At 49.4% G+C, this 21,902-nt stretch overlaps 2 protein-coding genes across 2 annotated transcripts in view; one reads left to right on the forward strand and one right to left on the reverse strand.

Moving 5' to 3' along the window:
• Positions 1–348: 348 nt before the first annotated feature.
• Positions 349–11,236, reverse strand: LOC306982819 (band 4.1-like protein 3; the record flags this gene model as incomplete). Its single annotated transcript, XM_079583268.1, has 9 exons — positions 11,153–11,236; positions 10,008–10,083; positions 7,377–7,541; positions 7,204–7,308; positions 5,534–5,576; positions 5,226–5,301; positions 4,954–5,084; positions 4,737–4,824; positions 349–436 (listed from the first exon to the last, which is right to left on the reverse strand). Coding segments are annotated over exons 2-9 (762 nt in total), but the record flags the coding sequence as incomplete, so codon positions are not given.
• Positions 11,237–16,045: 4,809 nt separating this feature from the next.
• ubr2 (ubiquitin protein ligase E3 component n-recognin 2) overlaps positions 16,046–21,902 on the forward strand; it is a 132,204-nt gene continuing 126,347 nt past the window's right edge. Inside the window, exons 1-3 of the mRNA XM_079583267.1 lie at positions 16,046–16,114; positions 18,030–18,298; positions 19,784–19,862. Of these exons, the coding sequence (XP_079439393.1) occupies positions 16,058–16,114; positions 18,030–18,298; positions 19,784–19,862 (405 nt within the window). The 5' untranslated portion in view covers positions 16,046–16,057. The remainder of the gene's footprint in view (positions 16,115–18,029; positions 18,299–19,783; positions 19,863–21,902) is intronic.

The raw sequence follows: 21,902 nt of genomic DNA on the forward strand, positions 1-21,902 counted from the left end.
TGGTTAGTGAAGTTGGGAGAGGAGGACATTAGTGGGATTACAGTAGGGTGGTGGGATTACAGTAGGGTGGTGGGATTACAGTAGGGTGGTGGGATTACAGTAGGGTGGTGGGATTACAGTAGGGTGGTGGGATTACAGTAGGGTGGTGGGATTACAGTCGGGTGGTGGGATTACAGTAGGGTGGTGGGATTACAGTCGGGTGGTGGGATTACAGTAGGGTGGTGGGATTACAGTCGGGTGGTGGGATTACAATAGGGTGGTGGGATTACAATAGGGTGGTGGGATTACAGTAGGGTGGAGGTCCGGTAGGTGTCGTGTGGTGAAGGTGAACAGCAGAGTAAACGTTACCGTGGCCTGGTGCAGGTCGACGCCGTACATCGACAGTTTCTTCACGTTTTCCAGAAAATGTCTCTCAGCTTCGGTCGGAGTCACGCCCCTGAAACACGGCAGCACACGCCACTCGTTACAGCACACGCCACTCGTTACAGCACACGCCACTCGTTACAACACACGCCACTTGTTACATCAGTGGCCTAAAGGTTAGTGTTCTTCCCCTCCTTCCACATCACTCCCGTCCTCTCCTTCTGCACTGGCTCCCGGTCCGTTTTCAGATTGATTTTAAAATGTTAACACTTGTTTTTAAAGCCCTCATGGTCTCGCTCCGTTATATCTGACTGAGTTGGTGACCGTACAATCCTCCCAGCAGAGTCTCCGGTCTCTGAGTCTCCGGTCTCTGAGCAGATGGTTCTGGACGAGCCCAGGTCCCGGGACAAACAGGGGGCGATGGTTCCTTTGTGGAACAGCCGCCCCTCAGTCTGATGTTCTCACAGACCTGTCCCTTTAAAAATCCAGATTAAAGACTCATCTCTTCAAACTTGCCTTTAATACTTAGAGCTTTGAACACTGTCGAGGTTGTGATTATTTGGTGTTTTTAAACGTGTTTTATGTTTCTGTGAAGCACTTTGGTCGTCCTGGTGCTGCTGTAAAGTGATGTATAAATAAACTGTGATTGATTCTCCAGAACACTGACATGAACTATGAACTGTAATATGGAAAACACCCGCGTTTAGTCCGACTCGGTACCCTGAAGACTTTGACCTGAGTCTCTGACCTGAGTCTCTGACCTGAGTCTCTGACCTGAGTCTCTGACCTGAGTTTCTCTGACCTGAGTCTCTGACCTGAGTCTCTGACCTGAGTTTCTCTGACCTGAGTCTCTGACCTGAGTCTCGTCTCTGACCTGAGTCTCTGACCTGAGTCTCTGACCTGAGTTTCTGACCTGAGTTTCTGACCTGAGTTTCTCTGACCTGAGTCTCTGACCTGAGTCTCGTCTCTGACCTGAGTTTCTGACCTGAGTTTCTGAGTCTCTGACCTGAGTCTCTGACCTGAGTTTCTGACCTGAGTCTCTGACCTGAGTCTCTGACCTGAGTCTCTGACCTGAGTTTCTGACCTGAGTTTCTGACCTGAGTTTCTCTGACCTGAGTTTCTGACCTGAGTTTCTCTGACCTGAGTCTCTGACCTGAGTCTCTGACCTGAGTCTCTGACCTGAGTTTCTGAGTCTCTGACCTGAGTCTCTGACCTGAGTCTCTGACCTGAGTTTCTGACCTGAGTCTCTGACCTGAGTTTCTGACCTGAGTCTCTGACCTGAGTCTCTGACCTGAGTCTCGTCTCTGACCTGAGTTTCTGACCTGAGTTTCTGAGTCTCTGACCTGAGTCTCTGACCTGAGTCTCTGACCTGAGTTTCTGACCTGAGTTTCTCTGACCTGAGTCTCTGACCTGAGTCTCTGACCTGAGTCTCTGACCTGAGTCTCTGACCTGAGTTTCTGAGTCTCTGACCTGAGTCTCTGACCTGAGTCTCTGACCTGAGTCTCTGACCTGAGTCTCTGACCTGAGTCTCTGACCTGAGTTTCTGACCTGAGTTTCTCTGACCTGAGTCTCTGACCTGAGTCTCTGACCTGAGTCTCTGACCTGAGTTTCTGACCTGAGTTTCTCTGACCTGAGTCTCTGACCTGAGTTTCTGACCTGAGTTTCTGAGTCTCTGACCTGAGTCTCTGACCTGAGTCTCTGACCTGAGTTTCTGACCTGAGTTTCTGACCTGAGTTTCTGACCTGAGTTTCTCTGACCTGAGTTTCTGACCGGAGTTTCTCTGACCTGAGTCTCTGACCTGAGTCTCGTCTCTGACCTGAGTTTCTGACCTGAGTTTCTGAGTCTCTGACCTGAGTCTCTGACCTGAGTCTCTGACCTGAGTTTCTGACCTGAGTTTCTGACCTGAGTTTCTGACCTGAGTTTCTCTGACCTGAGTCTCTGACCTGAGTCTCTGAGTCTCTGACCTGAGTCTCTGACCTGAGTCTCTGACCTGAGTCTCTGACCTGAGTCTCTGACCTGAGTCTCTGACCTGAGTCTCTGACCTGAGTTTCTGAGTCTCTGACCTGAGTTTCTGACCTGAGTTTCTGACCTGAGTTTCTCTGACCTGAGTCTCTGACCTGAGTCTCGTCTCTGACCTGAGTTTCTGACCTGAGTTTCTGAGTCTCTGACCTGAGTCTCTGACCTGAGTTTCTGACCTGAGTTTCTCTGACCTGAGTCTCTGACCTGAGTCTCTGACCTGAGTCTCTGACCTGAGTTTCTCTGACCTGAGTCTCTGACCTGAGTCTCTGACCTGAGTCTCGTCTCTGACCTGAGTTTCTGACCTGAGTTTCTGACCTGAGTCTCGTCTCTGACCTGAGTCTCTGACCTGAGATTCTGAGTCTCTGACCTGAGTTTCTGAGTCTCTGACCTGAGTCTCTGACCTGAGTTTCTGAGTCTCTGACCTGAGTTTCTGAGTCTCTGACCTGAGTCTCTGACCTGAGTCTCTGACCTGAGTCTCTGACCTGAGTCTCTGACCTGAGTCTCTCTGACCTGAGTCTCTGAGTCTCTGACCTGAGTCTCTGACCTGAGTTTCTGACCTGAGTCTCTGACCTGAGTCTCTGACCTGAGTCTCTGACCTGAGTCTCTGACCTGAGTCTCTGACCTGAGTCTCTGACCTGAGTCTCTGAGTCTCTGACCTGAGTCTCTGACCTGAGTCTCTGACCTGAGTCTCTGAGTCTCTGACCTGAGTCTCTGACCTGAGTCTCTGAGTTTCTGACCTGAGTCTCTGACCTGAGTCTCTGACCTGAGTCTCTGACCTGAGTCTCTGACCTGAGTTTCTGACCTGAGTCTCTGACCTGAGTCTCTGACCTGAGTCTCTGAGTCTCTGACCTGAGTCTCTGAGTCTCTGACCTGAGTTTCTGACCTGAGTCTCTGACCTGAGTTTCTCTGACCTGAGTCTCTGACCTGAGTTTCTGACCTGAGTCTCTGACCTGAGTCTCTGACCTGAGTCTCTGAGTCTCTGACCTGAGTCTCTGACCTGAGTTTCTGACCTGAGTCTCTGACCTGAGTTTCTCTGACCTGAGTCTCTGACCTGAGTTTCTGACCTGAGTCTCTGACCTGAGTCTCTGACCTGAGTCTCTGAGTTTCTGACCTGAGTTTCTCTGACCTGAGTTTCTGACCTGAGTTTCTGACCGGAGTTTCTCTGACCTGAGTCTCTGACCTGAGTCTCGTCTCTGACCTGAGTTTCTGACCTGAGTTTCTGAGTCTCTGACCTGAGTCTCTGACCTGAGTCTCTGACCTGAGTTTCTGACCTGAGTTTCTGACCTGAGTTTCTGACCTGAGTTTCTCTGACCTGAGTCTCTGACCTGAGTCTCTGAGTCTCTGACCTGAGTCTCTGACCTGAGTCTCTGACCTGAGTCTCGTCTCTGACCTGAGTTTCTGACCTGAGTTTCTGAGTCTCTGACCTGAGTCTCTGACCTGAGTTTCTGACCTGAGTCTCGTCTCTGACCTGAGTCTCTGACCTGAGTCTCTGACCTGAGTCTCGTCTCTGACCTGAGTTTCTGACCTGAGTTTCTGACCTGAGTCTCGTCTCTGACCTGAGTCTCTGACCTGAGTCTCTGACCTGAGTCTCTGACCTGAGTCTCTGACCTGAGTCTCTGACCTGAGTCTCTGAGTCTCTGACCTGAGTCTCGTCTCTGACCTGAGTCTCTGACCTGAGTCTCTGACCTGAGTCTCTGACCTGAGTCTCTGACCTGAGTCTCTGACCTGAGTTTCTGAGTCTCTGACCTGAGTCTCTGACCTGAGTCTCTGACCTGAGTCTCTGACCTGAGTCTCTGACCTGAGTTTCTGAGTCTCTGACCTGAGTTTCTGAGTCTCTGACCTGAGTTTCTGACCTGAGTCTCTGACCTGAGTTTCTGAGTCTCTGACCTGAGTCTCTGACCTGAGTCTCTGACCTGAGTCTCTGACCTGAGTCTCTGACCTGAGTTTCTGAGTCTCTGACCTGAGTTTCTGAGTCTCTGACCTGAGTTTCTGACCTGAGTCTCTGACCTGAGTTTCTGAGTCTCTGACCTGAGTTTCTGACCTGAGTTTCTGAGTCTCTGACCTGAGTTTCTGAGTCTCTGACCTGAGTCTCTGACCTGAGTCTCTGACCTGAGTCTCTGACCTGAGTCTCTGACCTGAGTCTCTGACCTGAGTTTCTGACCTGAGTTTCTGAGTCTCTGACCTGAGTTTCTGACCTGAGTCTCTGACCTGAGTCTCTGACCTGAGTCTCTGAGTCTCTGACCTGAGTCTCTGACCTGAGTCTCTGACCTGAGTTTCTGACCTGAGTCTCTGACCTGAGTCTCTGACCTGAGTCTCTGACCTGAGTCTCTGACCTGAGTCTCTGAGTTTCTGACCTGAGTTTCTTGTGCAGCTCCATGATCTTTTCTTCCATGTCTCTCGTTTGATTGGGAGCAAAGCTGAGCTCGGCCGCGTAGTTTTCCTCTGAAACAGAGACACGGGAGGGCATCTGACACATCTGTCACATCTGACACATCTGACACATCTGACACATCTGACACATCTGACACATCTGTCTCATCTGTCACGGGGGGGCGGGGAGGGGGCGGTTACCGTGCTCCGATTGGCTGAAGTCGCCCAGCTCTGATTGGACGGTGTAGGCTCCTAACACTGTGGCCGTGTTAAAGGAACAAGGCAGACGCCCCGAGACGATGTCCTCCCTGAGCTGCAGACACAGGAGGTACCTGAGGGGGGGGCAGAGGGGGCGGGGCAGAGGGGGGGGGGCAGAGGGGGCGGGGCAGAGGGGGCGGGGCAGAGTGAGAGGGGCGGGGCAGAGTGAGAGGGGCGGGGCAGAGTGATCTCAGGGGGGGTGGGGGGGTCAGTACCGTGTCAGGTCCTCCTGGAGCTGCGCTGGTTCTGGAGGATAGAACTTTACACTGAACCAGAAGTTCCACGGGACCCCTGCGAACAGAGCCAGGTCAGGACCGGGTCAGGACCGGGTCAGGGCCGGGTCAGCACCGGGTCAGGACCGGGTCTGAGCCGGGTCAGGACCGGGTCAGGACCGGGTCAGGACCGGGTCAGGACCGGGTCAGGACCGGGTCAGGACCGGGTCTGAGCCGGGTCAGGACCGGGTCAGGACCGGGTCTGAGCCGGGACTAAACCAGGACTAAACCAGGACTAAACCAGGACTTACCTCGGACTTGTTTCTTCATCTCTTTGGCCGGATCGAGCCAGTTCTGTCAGACAGAGACATAACGACAGAATAAACAGAACCAGATTTAAATGTGTTCAGTTTGTTTTGCTTGTTTAGTTTTTGAAAGTGAAGCCTGAGTGAAAACATCTGTATAAAAATCCCTCATAAAAAATGTGGTCCAGGACAGTAAAGTCTGAGAGTCTGAGGAGCAAAAACCTAATTCAGAGAAAACCAAGGCCATATTTGGATAATCGCGTCATCGCATTTATTAAGGAGGAAACGAGCTAAAAATCGACATCAGTATTTTCACCTGCCGAGTCTGGCCTTAAAGGAATAGGCCACCGTTTTTATATACGAAGATATGCTCTTACCTAACCTTAGACGTGTTAACATATCCCCGTCTAGTCTTTGTCCGTGCGCTCACACATACGCAGCCTCTCCCACATGTCACATAGCTCCAAAAAAGCTCACGATAGAAGCTACCAAGCTCTTCCACGTGTTCCCTATTTAAATAAAGTTACGTGAAGTGTTTTCTAAAGACTTCCCCGCTCACTTCCGTCAATAACCTTTAGGAGTTACTGCGCGGACGTTTTACTCCTCGTATCATTACGCCTCACAATATAGTTCCCCTTTTTATCTGCTTATAAAATCCACATGTTACATTTCTGTGTAAATATACTTGGCATGAAAACACTTCACGTAACTTTATTTAAATAGGGAACACGTGGAAGAGCTTGGTAGCTTCTATCGTGAGCTTTTTTGGAGCTATGTGACATGTGGGAGAGGCTGCGTATGTGTGAGCGCACGGACAAAGACCAGACGGGGATATATTAACTCTGCTAAGGTTAGGTAAGAACATATCTCAGTATGTAAAAACGGTGGCCTGTTCCTTTAACAAGACATAAAGGCAAGAAGCCCCGCCCTCGCGGAGCAGGCGGAGCCTCCGAGCCTGTCAATCAAACATCTTGTCCTGGTCTCTGAAGGGGCAGTATGGGGAGGTAGGGGGCAGTAGAGGACAGTAGGGGGCAGTAGAGGACAGTAGGGGGCAGTATGGGGACAGTAGAGGACAGTAGGGGGCAGTAGGGAACAGTAGGGGACAGTAGAGGACAGTAGGGGGCAGTAGGGAACAGTAGGGGGCAGTAGGGAACAGTAGGGGGCAGTAGGGAACAGTAGGGGGCAGTAGGGAACAGTAGGGGACAGTAGAGGACAGTAGGGGGCAGTAGGGAACAGTAGAGGACAGTAGGGGGCAGTATGGGGACAGTAGAGGACAGTAGGGGGCAGTAGGGGGCAGTAAGGGACAGTAGGGGGCACTAGGGGGCAGAAAGGGGGCAGTAGGGGGCACTAGGGGGCAGTAAGGGGGCAGTAGGGGGCAGTACGGGGCAGTAGGGGGCAGTAGAGGACAGTAGAGGACAGTAGAGGACAGTAGAGGACAGTAGAGGACAGCAGGGGGCAGCAGGGGGCAGTAAGGGGACAGTAGAGGACAGTAGAGGACAGTAGAGGACAGTAGAGGACAGTAGAGGACAGTAGAGGACAGCAGGGGGCAGCAGGGGGCAGTAAGGGGACAGTAGAGGACAGTAGAGGACAGTAGAGGACAGTAGAGGACAGTAGAGGACAGTAGAGGACAGTAGAGGACAGCAGGGGGCACTAGGGGGCAGTAAGGGGACACAGACCTTGTTGTTGTCCTGGTCTCTGAAGTTCAGGCCGAAGTAGTCTCTCTCCAGCAGGTTCATGTGCTCACACACCCGGTCCAGCAGCAGCAGCCCCCGGCACCGTTTCTATGGCGACATGGTGATGGGCGTGTCAGTGACCGGTGCCGATGCCGTGACGGCGTTTCCACGGTTACCTCTAAGACGCAGCTGTACACGGAGCCGTCCAATAGCGTGACGCGACACTGCATGGTCCTGAAGCTCAGCGCTCGGATTGGGGGAGAGCGGGTCAGGTGACTCAGAGACGACCGCTGACTGGACGAGTCGTCGGCCAATGAGCTGCCAGCGCACGGCCCCTCCCCCTGGAACACAAGGACCAATCGCAGAAAGACGTTTGTAAATAAATGATGAGCTAATGTTAAAGGCTAATGGGTTATGTTAAAGGCTATAGCAGCAGGCTAATGTTAACGGCTAATGTTAACGGCTATAGCAGCAGACTAATGCTAACGGCTAATGTTAACGGCTATAGCAGCAGGCTAATGCTAACGGCCAATGTTAAAGGCTATAGCAGCAGGCTAATGCTAACGGCTAATGTTAATGGCTATAGCAGCAGGCTAATGCTAACGGCTAATGTTAACGGCTAATGCTAACGGCTAATGTTAACGGCTATAGCAGAAGGCTAATGCTAACGGCTAATGTTAACGGCTATAGCAGAAGGCTAATGCTAACGGCTAATGTTAACGGCTATAGCAGAAGGCTAATGCTAACGGCTAATGTTAACGGCTATAGCAGCAGGCTAATGCTAATGGCTAATGTTAACGTCTATAGCAGCAGGCTAATGCTAACGGCTAATGCTAACGGCTAATGTTAACGGCTATAGCAGCAGGCTAATGCTAACGGCTAATGCTAACGGCTAATGTTAACGGCTATAGCAGCAGGCTAATGCTAACGGCTAATGTTAACGGCTATAGCAGCAGGCTAATGCTAACGGCTAATATTAAAGGCTATAGCAGCAGGCTAATGCTAACGTCTAATGTTGACGGCTATAGCAGCAGGCTAATGCTAACGGCTAATGTTGACGGCTATAGCAGCAGGCTAATGCTAACGGCTAATGTTAACAGCTATAGCAGCAGGCTAATGCTAACGGCTAATGTTAACGGCTATAGAAGCAGGCTAATGCTAACGGCTAATTTTGACGGCTATAGCAGCAGGCTAATGCTAACGGCTAATGTTAACGGCTATAGCAGCAGGCTAATGCTAACGGCTAATATTAAAGGCTATAGCAGTAGGCTAATGCTAACGTCTAATGTTGACGGCTATAGCAGCAGGCTAATGCTAACGGCTAATGTTGACGGCTATAGCAGCAGGCTAATGCTAACGGCTAATGTTAACAGCTATAGCAGCAGGCTAATGCTAACAGCTAATGTTAACGGCTATAGCAGCAGGCTAATGCTAACGGCTAATGTTGACGGCTATAGCAGCAGGCTAATGCTAACGGCTAATGTTAACGGCTATAGCAGCAGGCTAATGCTAACGGCTAATGTTAACGGCTATAGCAGCAGGCTAATGCTAACGGCTAATGTTAGCGGCTATAGCAGCAGGCTAATGCTAACGGCTAATGTTAACGGCTATAGCAGCAGGCTAATGCTAACGGCTAATGTTAACGGCTATAGCAGCAGGCTAATGCTAACGTCTAATGTTAACGGCTATAGCAGCAGGGTAATGCTAACGGCTAATGTTAACGGCTATAGCAGCAGGCTAATGCTAACGGCTAATGTTAACGGCTATAGCAGCAGGCTAATGCTAACATCTAATGTTAACGGCTATAGCAGCAGGATAATGCTAACGGCTAATGTTAACGGCTATAGCAGTAGGCTAATGCTAACGGCTAATGTTAACGGCTATAGCAGCAGGCTAATGCTAACGGCTAATGTTGACGGCTATAGCAGCAGGCTAATGCTAACGGCTAATGTTGACGGCTATAGCAGCAGGCTAATGCTAACGGCTAATGTTAACGGCTATAGCAGCAGGCTAATGCTAACGGCTAATGTTAACGGCTATAGCAGCAGGCTAATGCTAACGGCTAATGTTAACGGCTATAGCAGAAAGCTAATGCTAACGGCTAATGTTAACGACTATAGCAGAAAGCTAATGCTAACGGCTAATGTTAACGGCTATAGAAGCAGGCTAATGCTAATGCTAACGGCTAATGTTAACGGCTATAGCAGCAGGCTAATACTAACGGCTAATGTTAACGGCTATAGCAGCAGGCTAATGCTAACGGCTAATATTAAAGGCTTTAGCAGCAGGCTAATGCTAACGGCTAATGTTAACGGCTATAGCAGAAAGCTAATGCTAACGGCTAATGTTAACGACTATAGCAGAAAGCTAATGTTAACGGCTAATGTTAACGGCTATAGCAGCAGGCTAATGCTAATGGCTAATGCTAACGGCTAATGTTAACGGCTATAGCAGCAGGCTAATGCTAACGGCTAATATTAAAGGCTATAGCAGCATGCCAATGCTAACGGCTAATGTTAACGGCTATAGCAGCAGGCTAATGGCTAATGTTGACAGCAATAACAGCAGGCTAATGCTAATGGCTAATGTTAACGGCTACAGCAGCAGGCTAATGCTAATGATTATGTTAACGGCTATAGCAGCAGGCTAATGCTAACGGCTAATGCTAACGGCTAATGTTAACGGCTATAGCAGCAGGCTAATGCTAACGGCTAATTCTAACGGCTATAGCAGCAGGCTAATGCTAACGTCTAATGCTAACGGCTATAGGGAAACACTTGGAGCAGGAGTGGAGTGGGCGGAGCTACCTTCAGAGGCGTGGAGTGGGCGGAGGCTTCAACCAAACACTCCCCCTCTTCCGTCTCTGTTGCCATGGCGAAGGCGCTGAGGACAGAGAGAGAGATGGACCAATCAGAGTCTGCCCCAGGGCGACCCTGGCTTCAGCAGCCGTTCAGCCCCAAAATGACCACAGTCTGAGAAACTTGTCAAGTCAGGCAGGTAAAGTGAAAGACAAAACATGAAGGACACAGTGCACCTGAGGGAGGGAGAGAGTTCACCTGAGGGAGGGAGAGAGTTCACCTGAGGGAGGGAGAGAGTTCACCTGAGGGAGGGAGAGAGTTCACCTGAGGGAGGGAGAGAGTTCACCTGAGGGAGGGAGAGAGTTCACCTGAGGGAGGGAGAGAGTTCACCTGAGGGAGGGAGAGAGTTCACCTGAGGGAGGGAGAGAGTTCACCTGAGGGAGGTTCTGTGAACCTTTTTTGTTTGTTTTTTCTTTCTTCTGTCAAAAACGTTTGAACTTTTTTCGGCTCAAATGAATAAAAACATGAAAAATAAAATGAAACCCAGTTATTAAAGTGATGTTTCTGATGTTTCGACCACAGTAAAGTTAAAGTTAATACTTTCTGACCACAGTAAAGTTAATGTTAATACTTTCTGACCACAGTAATGTTAATACTTTCTGACCTAACCCCATCTCACTCTGAGTCTCCTCTAAAGTCGCTGACGGCGCACGTGGCTGTGGCTCATAAATCTGTCTGTGCGCGAGAGCATCAGTGCGAGGACACGCGCACTGCACCTGCCCGCGCACGCGCTCCTGCCCCCAGAGCCAGACCGGAGAGAGACCGGACACAGACCGGAGAGAGACCGGAGAGAGACCGGACACAGACCGGAGAGAGACCGGAGAGAGACCGGACACAGACCAAGCAACAACTCACGCCCTGTGCGCCCTGACGTCACGCGGCGGTGGGACGTGCGTGTGCGTGTGAGTGCCGGTGTGTGCGCGCGCCCCTCCCTGCCCGTCCCGCGTGAGTCCCGGTCCTGTTCAGTCCCGGTTCAGTCCCGGTTCAGTCCCGGTTCAGTCCCGGTTCAGTCCGGACACACAGACCTGTAATAGTGAGGATCAAACAAACTCCTGTCGGTAAAACCGGCCGCGTGCACGGCCCCGTGCCCGTACCTGCTGTGCGCGTGCAGCCTCCTCCGTCCTTGCGCTCCTCTGCTGCTGCAGCGGCCGTGACGTCACCGCGCCCCTGCAGTGACGTCACGCGCAGGTGCCACGCGGAGATTTGTCCCGCAGTGACTTTTAAACCCCTCCCCCGGAATAACCCCAAACTAGGATACTATTACTAATACTATTACTATTACTATTACTACTACTATTACTATTACTATTACTACTATTACTATTACTATTACTATTACTACTATTACTATTACTACTATTACTATTACTATTACTATTACTATTACTACTATTACTATTACTACTATTACTATTACTATTACTATTACTATTACTATTACTATTACTATTACTATTACTATTACTACTATTACTATTACTACTACTGCTAATACTGCAGATAAAAACGTAAACCCTCCCCCGGAATATTATTAAACTATTATTACTATTATTACTGTTTGTTACTACTTGTTATTACTACAGCAAACGGCTAAATAATAACTTTAAATCCCAAATACTAGGATACTATTAGATACTGCTATAGCAGTTAGGGAGTAACTATATACATGTATCTAGAATACTCATTTTGAGTATTGTATTTTTCTATATTATATAAATGAGCCTTTTCGATGACGACGACGACGACGACGACGACGACGACAACAACATAATAAGTTCATACTGAGAACCTCCCGTGGAATAACCTCGTACTCGGATACTTTTACTGCTACTCGTCCTGTCAGGGCCGGCCGGGGCTTCGTCTCACTTTGTTTCTTTTGTCGTAAATGACCTTTAACCTTTGACTTAAAGAAGACGTCATAATGAGATAAATGATGTTGTGTTATTCACCGTCAAACACAAGAAACTCCTGCGACGTCGCCCTATGCCCCACATGCCCCATGTGCCCCATGTGCCCCACATGCCCCATGTGCCCCATGTGCCCCACATGCCCCATGTGCCCCATGTGCCCCACATGCCCCATGTGCCCCATGTGCCCCACATGCCCCATGTGCCCCATGTGCCCCACATGCCCCATGTGCCCCATGTGCCCCACATGCCCCATGTGCCCCACATGCCCCACGTGCCCCATGTGCCCCACATGCCCCACGTGCCCCATGTGCCCCACATGCCCCATGTGCCCCACATGCCCCATGTGCCCCATGTGCCCCATGTGCCCCATGTGCCCCACATGCCCCACATGCCCCACGTGCCCCATGTGCCCCATGTGCCCCACATGCCCCATGTGCCCCATGTGCCCCATGTGCCCCACATGCCCCATGTGCCCCACATGCCCCACGTGCCCCATGTGCCCCACATGCCCCACGTGCCCCACATGCCCCACATGCCCCATGTGCCCCATGTGCCCCATGTGCCCCATGTGCCCCATGTGCCCCATGTGCCCCATGTGCCGCATGTCCCCATGTGCCCCATGTCCCCATGTGCCCCACATGCCCCATGTGCCCCATGTCCCACATGTGCCCCATGTGCCCCATGTCCCACATGTGCCCCATGTGCCCCATGTGCCCCATGTCCCCATGTGCCCCATGTGCCCCATGTCCCCATGTCCCCATGTCCCCATGTGCCCCATGTCCCCATGTCCCCATGTGCCCCATGTCCCACATGTGCCCCATGTGCCCCATGTGCCCCATGTCCCCATGTGCCCCATGTCCCCATGTCCCCATGTCCCCATGTGCCCCATGTCCCCATGTCCCCATGTCCCCATGTCCCCATGTGCCCCATGTCCCCATGTCCCCATGTCCCCATGTGCCCCATGTCCCCATGTCCCCATGTGCCCCATGTCCCACATGTGCCCCATGTGCCCCATGTGCCCCATGTGCCCCATGTCCCCATGTGCCCCATGTCCCCATGTCCCCATGTCCCCATGTGCCCCATGTCCCCATGTCCCCATGTGCCCCATGTCCCCATGTCCCCATGTGCCCCATGTGCCCCATGTCCCCATGTGCCCCATGTCCCCATGTCCCCATGTCCCCATGTCCCCATGTCCCACATGTGCCCCATGTCCCCATGTGCCCCATGTCCCACATGCCCCATGTCCCGCATGTGCCCCATGTGCCCCATGTGCCCCATGTCCCACATGTGCCCCATGTGCCCCATGTGCCCCATGTCCCACATGTGCCCCATGTGCCCCATGTGCCCCATGTCCCACATGTGCCCCATGTGCCCCATGTGCCCCATGTGCCCCACATGCCCCATGTGCCCCATGTCCCGCATGTGCCCCACATGCCAAGACTAAACCAGGTCTGAACAGAATACTTTTTCAGGCTGAGCGCTAACCCAAACATGACCCTAACCCTCTGGACGTTAAGAATCACTTAGACATTGTACTCACCATCCGACAGGTCCAATCAGGTCCAATCAGGTCCAATCAGGTCCAATCAGGTCCAATCAGGTCCAATCAGGTCCAAACAGGAGCAGGAAACAGGAGAGAAAAAGATGAAACTTTCATAGTGAGCATAACTCTGATGAACCATAGCCCGGTCTGGACTCACCGTCAGACCCTGGCAGATCCTGAGTCCGGCCAGGGTCCTGGCTCCTGGGTTTTGAGTCCTGGCTCTTGGGTCCGGCCTGGGTCCAGGGTCTTGGGTCCTGGGTCTTGGGTCCTGGGTCTTGGGTCCGGCCTGGGTCTTGAGTCCTGGGTCCTGGCTCTGGCCTGGGTCTTGTTGTTTGGCGTTTGGATGCTGGTCGTCGTGGGACAGTGACTGTGGGATTAAACGGGAGATTAAGACACGCCCCCAGATTACAGCTGTCAATCAGAGGGGCGGGGCTAATTCCAGCTGCTTTTATAGGTCAAACATAATCCACCCAGAGTCAGGACTAAACCTGGACCAAAGAAGCCACGAGGAAAAGCTCCCTTTAATCAGACCATGGAGGTGTTTATTAACTTTTAGGGAAGGGGACTCCCCATTTAGTTGCATTTACTGCTTTTATTGTGAAAATCCCTATGAAGTTGCAGAAACTGTAAAAACGAATACAATCAAAATTAGAAATACTTGAAAGTGTCGCTGAAATAACGGTTCTAGTAACTGTGGCACCTGGTCTGGACTTGGTCTGGGTTTAAGTCCAGGTCTTGGTTCAGGTCCAGAAGCTCGTGGAGTTACAGAAGCTGCTGAAATGGCTGAAAGACCTGTGCCTGAAGTCCTATTAAAATGAATGGGCAGAATTCCCCATACAAATGAATGGGCAGAATTCCCCATACAAATAAATGAGCAGAATTCCCCATACAAATGAATGGGCAGAATTCCCCATACAAATGAATGGGCAGAATTCCCCATACAAATGAATGGGCAGAATTCCCCATACAAATGAATGGGCAGAATTCCCCATACAAATGAATGGGCAGAATTCCCTATACAAATAAATGAGCAGAATTCCCCATACAAATAAATGAGCAGAATTCCCCATACAAATAAATGAGCAGAATTCCCCATACAAATGAATGGGCAGAATTCCCCATACAAATGAATGAGCAGAATTCCCCATACAAATGAATGGGCAGAATTCCCCATACAAATGAATGAGCAGAATTCCCCATACAAATGAATGGGCAGAATTCCCCATACAAATGAATGGGCAGAATTCCCCATACAAATGAATGGGCAGAATTCCCCATACAAATGAATGGGCAGAATTCCCCATACAAATAAATGAGCAGAATTCCCCATACAAATGAATGGGCAGAATTCCCCATACAAATGAATGGGCAGAATTCCCCATACAAATGAATGGGCAGAATTCCCCATACAAGTGAATGGGCAGAATTCCCCATACAAATAAATGAGCAGAATTCCCCATACAAATAAATGAGCAGAATTCCCCATACAAATGAATGGGCAGAATTCCCCATACAAATGAATGGGCAGAATTCCCCATACAAATGAATGGGCAGAATTCCCAATCCCACAGAAAAAACTGGAAAACTTCAGACTGCGGATTTTTCCTGAATAAAAGATGAACAATTATCTGAAGATCAATCTACAACACGCTAAAGGGTTTCACTTTTAAAGGTCTGTTTTTAAATATTCATTAGAGACAGAGAAGTGACAGACCTGTGAAGTGTGGTGTGTTTTCAAAAGAATCACATGAGAAACATTATGATTTTATTACATTTTCAGAGAACAATGTTGTTTTATTTCTTCTTTTAACAGCTTTTATACATTTTTGACACTAACTTCTCGAAGGTCAGTGCTAGATGTTCTGCTCCGGAGGGACAGTCTGCTGTGAAAACGTGAGATATCATGACACACATTAAGGTTAGGGCCAGGGAAATGGTTCACCTCTGAACTCCCGCCTGAACCCAGAGGAGCTTTTTCCTCAAGTCATCACATTTTCCAACATTTTTGTCATTTTTTCGTCAATTTTTTGTCAATTTTTAATCAATTTATTGTCACATTTATTACATTTTTTGTTAATTTTTTAGTCATTTTTTCGTCAATTTTTCGTCCATTTTTAATCAATTTTTTGTAATTTTTTTGTCACATTTTTGTCATTTTTTCGTCATTTATGGGTCAATTTCTTGTGACATTTTTTCATACATTTTTCTTCACTTTTTTGTCAATGTTTTCTCACTTTTTTGTCACATTTCCATCATTGTTTTATTGCTATTTTCACAGCTTTTTTCCAGAAGCTTTTGGATTGGGGTAAAGCCAAACTGGAGAAACTGTGCTCGGTTCAGGTGGGAGTTAAGGGGTTAACCTTAAGGATTAGGATTATTTGTATTTTTAGACAAACCAACTCATAGATCTATACAAACTCACAGCAGACCGTCCCTCCGGAGCACTAACCCTTCTCGATCTGTTACTGTTGTAGATTTCACGCCTTTATTGTGACAGCTTCCTGTTTACGACCTTCTTCTTCCGGTCTGTCAGCGGGAGAGCAAAGATGGCGGCGGAGTCGGACCCGGAGTTCCTGAGCTTCTCTGCCCGTGACACGGCCTCGGTGAGCGGCTACAGCCCGGAGCGGGGCCCGGGGGGAGAGCGGAGGGTCCGGGGGAGGCACAGGCCGGGTTAGAGAGGCTTTAGGCCGGGTTAGAGACGCTTGAGGCCGGGTTAGAGACGCTTTAGGCCGGGCTAAAGCGACAGGAGCTAACGCTGTCACAGTCAGCTGTTCGCTCTGAGCCTCCGGCTGTGAGAAGTGAGACAAACAAGAACCAGTCCGCCTTAAAACAGGAATAATCAGGGAATAAAGAGGAGATGTTAGGAATAACGAGGAGACATGTTATTATTGTTATTATGAGGAGACATGTTATTATTGTTATTATTGTTATTATGAGGAGACATGTTATTATTGTTATTACGAGGAGACATTAGGAATAAGGAGGAGACATGTTATTATTGTTATTATGAGGAGACATGTTATTATTGTTATTATGAGGAGACATGTTATTATTGTTATAACGAGGAGACATGTTATTATTATTATTATGAGGAGACATGTTGTTATTGTTATTATGAGGAGACATGTTATTATTATTATTATGAGGAGACATGTTATTATTATTATTATGAGGAGACATGTTATTATTATTATTATGAGGAGACATGTTATTATTGTTATTATGAGGAGACATGTTATTATTGTTATAACGAGGAGACATGTTATTATTGTTATTATGAGGAGACATGTTATTATTGTTATTATGAGGAGACATGTTATTATTATTATTATGAGGAGACATGTTGTTATTGTTATTATGAGGAGACATGTTATTATTATTATTATGAGGAGACATGTTGTTATTGTTATTATGAGGAGACATGTTGTTATTGTTATTATGAGGAGACATTAGGAATAAGGAGGAGACTTGTTAATATTATTTTCAGCTCTGAACATTTGAGAAAAGAGTGTTTTCAGAAAAGTAACGACTTTCGTTCGACTTTACTAAAACACTAAAGATCCACAGCTCTGACAGTTTCTCTCCCAGATAGACGTGTTTATCCCCTGTTTTTACATGTTTATTCCATGTGTATTTAACTGACTGGGCGTCAGGTGTGAGTGACATGTAGAGCTGTTCCTCTGGTGCTGTGATCCATCACTCACTGCCATCTTCAAAGGAACAGGCCGGCGTTTCTCCACACTGAGATATGTTCTTACCTGAGCTGTGACGAGTTCTTTAGGACCTGTCTGATCTTCAGTCACGTAAACACAGCGCAGACGGCGTTAGCATTTAGCCTCTCCCTCTCTCCTCTATAGCTCCAAAACAGGTCAAGATAGAAGCTACCGAGCTCTTCCACGTTTCCCCTATTTAAATATGGTTACGTGAAGTGTTCCACTACAAGTAATCCCCGCAGTAATCTTCACTTTACTGCGCGGATGCCAAACTCCTCCTGGTATTACTACGCCTTACAATATAGTCCCCCCTTTTATCCGCTTAGAAAATCCACATTGTTTAATTGTGTGTAATTATACTTTGTAGTGGAACACTTCACGTAACCATATTTAAATAGGGAAAACGTGGAAGAGCTTGGTAGCTTCTATCTTGACCTGTTTTGGAGCTATAGAGGAGAGAGGGAGAGGCTAAATGCTAACGCCGTCTGCGCTGTGTTTACGTGACTGAAGATCAGACAGGTCCTAAAGAACTCGTCACAGCTCAGGTAAGAACATATCTCAGTGTGGAGAAACACTGGCCTGTTCCTTTAAATCACAGGCTGTTTGGTGGTAAGCTACTGTTATAGCGACAACTGCCCTGGGGCAGACTGACAGAAGTGAGGCTACCAGTCTGTGCCATCGGCCCCTCCCACCACTCACTCACTACATTCACCCAAACTGTCTCCATCCAATGACCAGCCCGGCCCTTCCTTTAAATAGAAATATACTTGAATATAATGTGTTCTGTAACGTGTTCTTCTCTCAGACATGGGAGGCGGTGCCCGACCTGGCCACGCCCCTTTACGCCCACCTGTCGCGCCTCGTGCCTCAGCTGCTGAGGGAGGGGCAGGGGGCGGGGTCAAGGGAGGAGCAGAGGGAGGAGTTGGGTGTTCAGCTGCTCCTATTGGCTCCTTTAGAGTGGCTGCTTCTGGGGGCGGAGCCTACGGCGGCGCTGGCGGCGCTCAAAGAAGGAAACCGCGACTCAGCGCTTTGTGGACACGTGTTCAGAGTGGGCGAGCCCACGTACTCCTGCAGGTAAAGACCACGCCCCTAACCCCGCCCCTAACCCCGCCCCTAACCACGCCCCCACAGCAACTGCCCACGTACTCCTGCAGGTAAAGACCACGCCCCTAACCCCGCCCCTAACCCCGCCCCTAACCACGCCCCCACAGCAACTGCCCACGTACTCCTGCAGGTAAAGACCACGCCCCTAACCCCGCCCCTAACCACGCCCCTAACCCCGCCCCCACAGCAACTGCCCACGTACTCCTGCAGGTAAAGACCACGCCCCTAACCCCGCCCCCACAGCAACTGCCCACATACTCCTGCATGTAAAGACCACGCCCCTAACCCCGCCCTAAACACCTGTAACCACAGCAACCGCCCACGTACACCTGCAGGTAAAGAACACGCCCCTAACCCCGCCCTAAACACCTGTAACCACAGCAACCACGTACTCCTGCAGGTAAAGACCACGCCCATAACCCCGCCCCTAACCACCTGTAACCACAGCAACCACGTACTCCTGCAGGTAAAGACCACGCCCCTAACCCCGCCCTAAACACCTGTAACCACAGCAACCACGTACTCCTGCAGGTAAAGACCACGCCCCTAACCACGCCCTAAACACCTGTAACCACAGCAACCACGTACTCCTGCAGGTAAAGACCACGCCCCTAACCACGCCCTAAACACCTGTAACCACAGCAACCACGTACTCCTGCAGGTAAAGACCACGCCCCTAACCCCGCCCCTAACCACCTGTAACCACAGCAACCACGTACTCCTGCAGGTAAAGACCACGCCCCTAACCACGCCCTAAACACCTGTAACCACAGCAACCGCCCATGTACTCCTGCAGGTAAAGACCACGCCCCTAACCCCGCCCCTAACCCCGCCCTAAACACCTGTAACCACAGCAACCACGTACTCCTGCAGGTAAAGACCACGCCCCTAACCCCGCCCCTAACCCCGCCCTAAACACCTGTAACCACAGCAACCACGTACTCCTGCAGGTAAAGACCACGCCCCTAACCCCGCCCTAAACACCTGTAACCACAGCAACCGCCCATGTACTCCTGCAGGTAAAGACCACGCCCCTAACCCTAACCCAGCAGGTAAAGGCCACGCCCCTAACCCTAACCCAGCAGGTAAAGACCACGCCCATAACCCTAACCCAGCAGGTAAAGGCCACGCCCCTAACCCTAACCCAGCAGGTAAAGGCCACGCCCCTAACCCTAACCCAGCAGGTAAAGACCACGCCCCTAACCCTAACCCAGCAGGTAAAGACCACGCCCCTAACCCTAAACCAGCAGGTAAAGACCACGCCCCTAACCCTAACCCAGCAGGTAAAGACCACGCCCCTAACCCTAAACCAGCAGGTAAAGGCCACGCCCCTAACCCTAAACCAGCAGGTTCGGGCCACACCCATTACCACGCCTGAAACACCAGTTTGTGTGAAGTCCTTATTTACATATAAACCAGTGTGATGTTAATAATGAACACATGAATGTTTTGTAGAGAATGTGCTGCCGACCCGACCTGTGTCCTCTGTATGAACTGTTTCCTCCAGAGCGTCCACAAAGACCATCGCTACAGAGTAAGTCCTACCTCCTACTCCCTACTCCCTACCTCCTACCTCCTACCTCCTACTCCCTACTCCCTACTCCCTACTCCCTGCTCCTACTCCCTACCTCCTACCTCCTACCTCCTACTCCCTACTCCCTACTCCTACTCCCTACATCCTACTCCCTACATCCTACCTCCTACCTCCTACTCCCTACTCCCTACTCCCTGCTCCTACTCCCTACCTCCTACTCCCTACTCCCTGCTCCCTACATCCTACCTCCTAACCCTCCAGATTAAGGTTAGTTTTAGTGTCACTCTTATACTTATGAGTGTAACATGTGTTTATGTATCTGCTGTTGTTTAGATGAAGACCTCGGGTTCGTGTTCAGGTTCTCTCTGATGCTCATGTGTTTATGTATCTGCTGTTGTTTAGATGAAGACCTCGGGTTAGTGAAGGTTCTCTCTGATGCTCATGTGTTTATGTATCTGCTGTTGCTTAGATGAAGACCTCGGGTTAGTGAAGGTTCTCTCTGATGCTCATGTGTTTATGTATCTGCTGTTGCTTAGATGAAGACCTCGGGTTAGTGTGAGGTTCTCTCTGATGCTCATGTGTTTATGTATCTGCTGTTGCTTAGATGAAGACCTCGGGTTAGTGTGAGGTTCTCTCTGATGCTCATGTGTTTATGTATCTGCTGTTGCTTAGATGAAGACCTCGGGTTAGTGTGAGGTTCTCTCTGATGCTCATGTGTTTGTGTATCTGCTGTTGCTCAGATGAAGACCTCGGGTTAGTGTGAGGTTCTCTCTGATGCTCATGTGTTTATGTATCTGCTGTTGCTTAGATGAAGACCTCGGGTTAGTGAAGGTTCTCTCTGATGCTCATGTGTTTATGTATCTGCTGTTGCTTAGATGAAGACCTCGGGTTAGTGTGAGGTTCTCTCTGATGCTCATGTGTTTATGTATCTGCTGTTGCTTAGATGAAGACCTCGGGTTAGTGTGAGGTTCTCTCTGATGCTCATGTGTTTATGTATCTGCTGTTGCTTAGATGAAGACCTCGGGTTAGTGAAGGTTCTCTCTGATGCTCATGTGTTTATGTATCTGCTGTTGTTTAGATGAAGACCTCGGGTTAGTGAAGGTTCTCTCTGATGCTCATGTGTTTATGTATCTGCTGTTGTTTAGATGAAGACCTCGGGTTAGTGTGAGGTTCTCTCTGATGCTCATGTGTTTATGTATCTGCTGTTGCTTAGATGAAGACCTCGGGTTAGTGTGAGGTTCTCTCTGATGCTCATGTGTTTATGTATCTGCTGTTGCTTAGATGAAGACCTCGGGTTAGTGTGAGGTTCTCTCTGATGCTCATGTGTTTATGTATCTGCTGTTGCTTAGATGAAGACCTCGGGTTAGTGTGAGGTTCTCTCTGATGCTCATGTGTTTATGTATCTGCTGTTGCTTAGATGAAGACCTCGGGTTAGTGTGAGGTTCTCTCTGATGCTCATGTGTTTATGTATCTGCTGTTGTTTAGATGAAGACCTCGGGTTAGTGAAGGTTCTCTCTGATGCTCATGTGTTTATGTATCTGCTGTTGCTTAGATGAAGACCTCGGGTTAGTGAAGGTTCTCTCTGATGCTCATGTGTTTATGTATCTGCTGTTGCTTAGATGAAGACCTCGGGTTAGTGAAGGTTCTCTCTGATGCTCATGTGTTTATGTATCTGCTGTTGCTTAGATGAAGACCTCGGGTTAGTGAAGGTTCTCTCTGATGCTCATGTGTTTATGTATCTGCTGTTGCTTAGATGAAGACCTCGGGTTAGTGTGAGGTTCTCTCTGATGCTCATGTGTTTATGTATCTGCTGTTGCTTAGATGAAGACCTCGGGTTAGTGTGAGGTTCTCTCTGATGCTCATGTGTTTATGTATCTGCTGTTGCTTAGATGAAGACCTCGGGTTAGTGAAGGTTCTCTCTGATGCTCATGTGTTTATGTATCTGCTGTTGTTTAGATGAAGACCTCGGGTTAGTGAAGGTTCTCTCTGATGCTCATGTGTTTATGTATCTGCTGTTGCTTAGATGAAGACCTCGGGTTA

Source organism: Gobius niger (assembly GCF_951799975.1).
Source record: "Gobius niger genome assembly, contig: SCAFFOLD_64, whole genome shotgun sequence".
Lineage (NCBI taxonomy): Eukaryota > Metazoa > Chordata > Actinopteri > Gobiiformes > Gobiidae > Gobius > Gobius niger.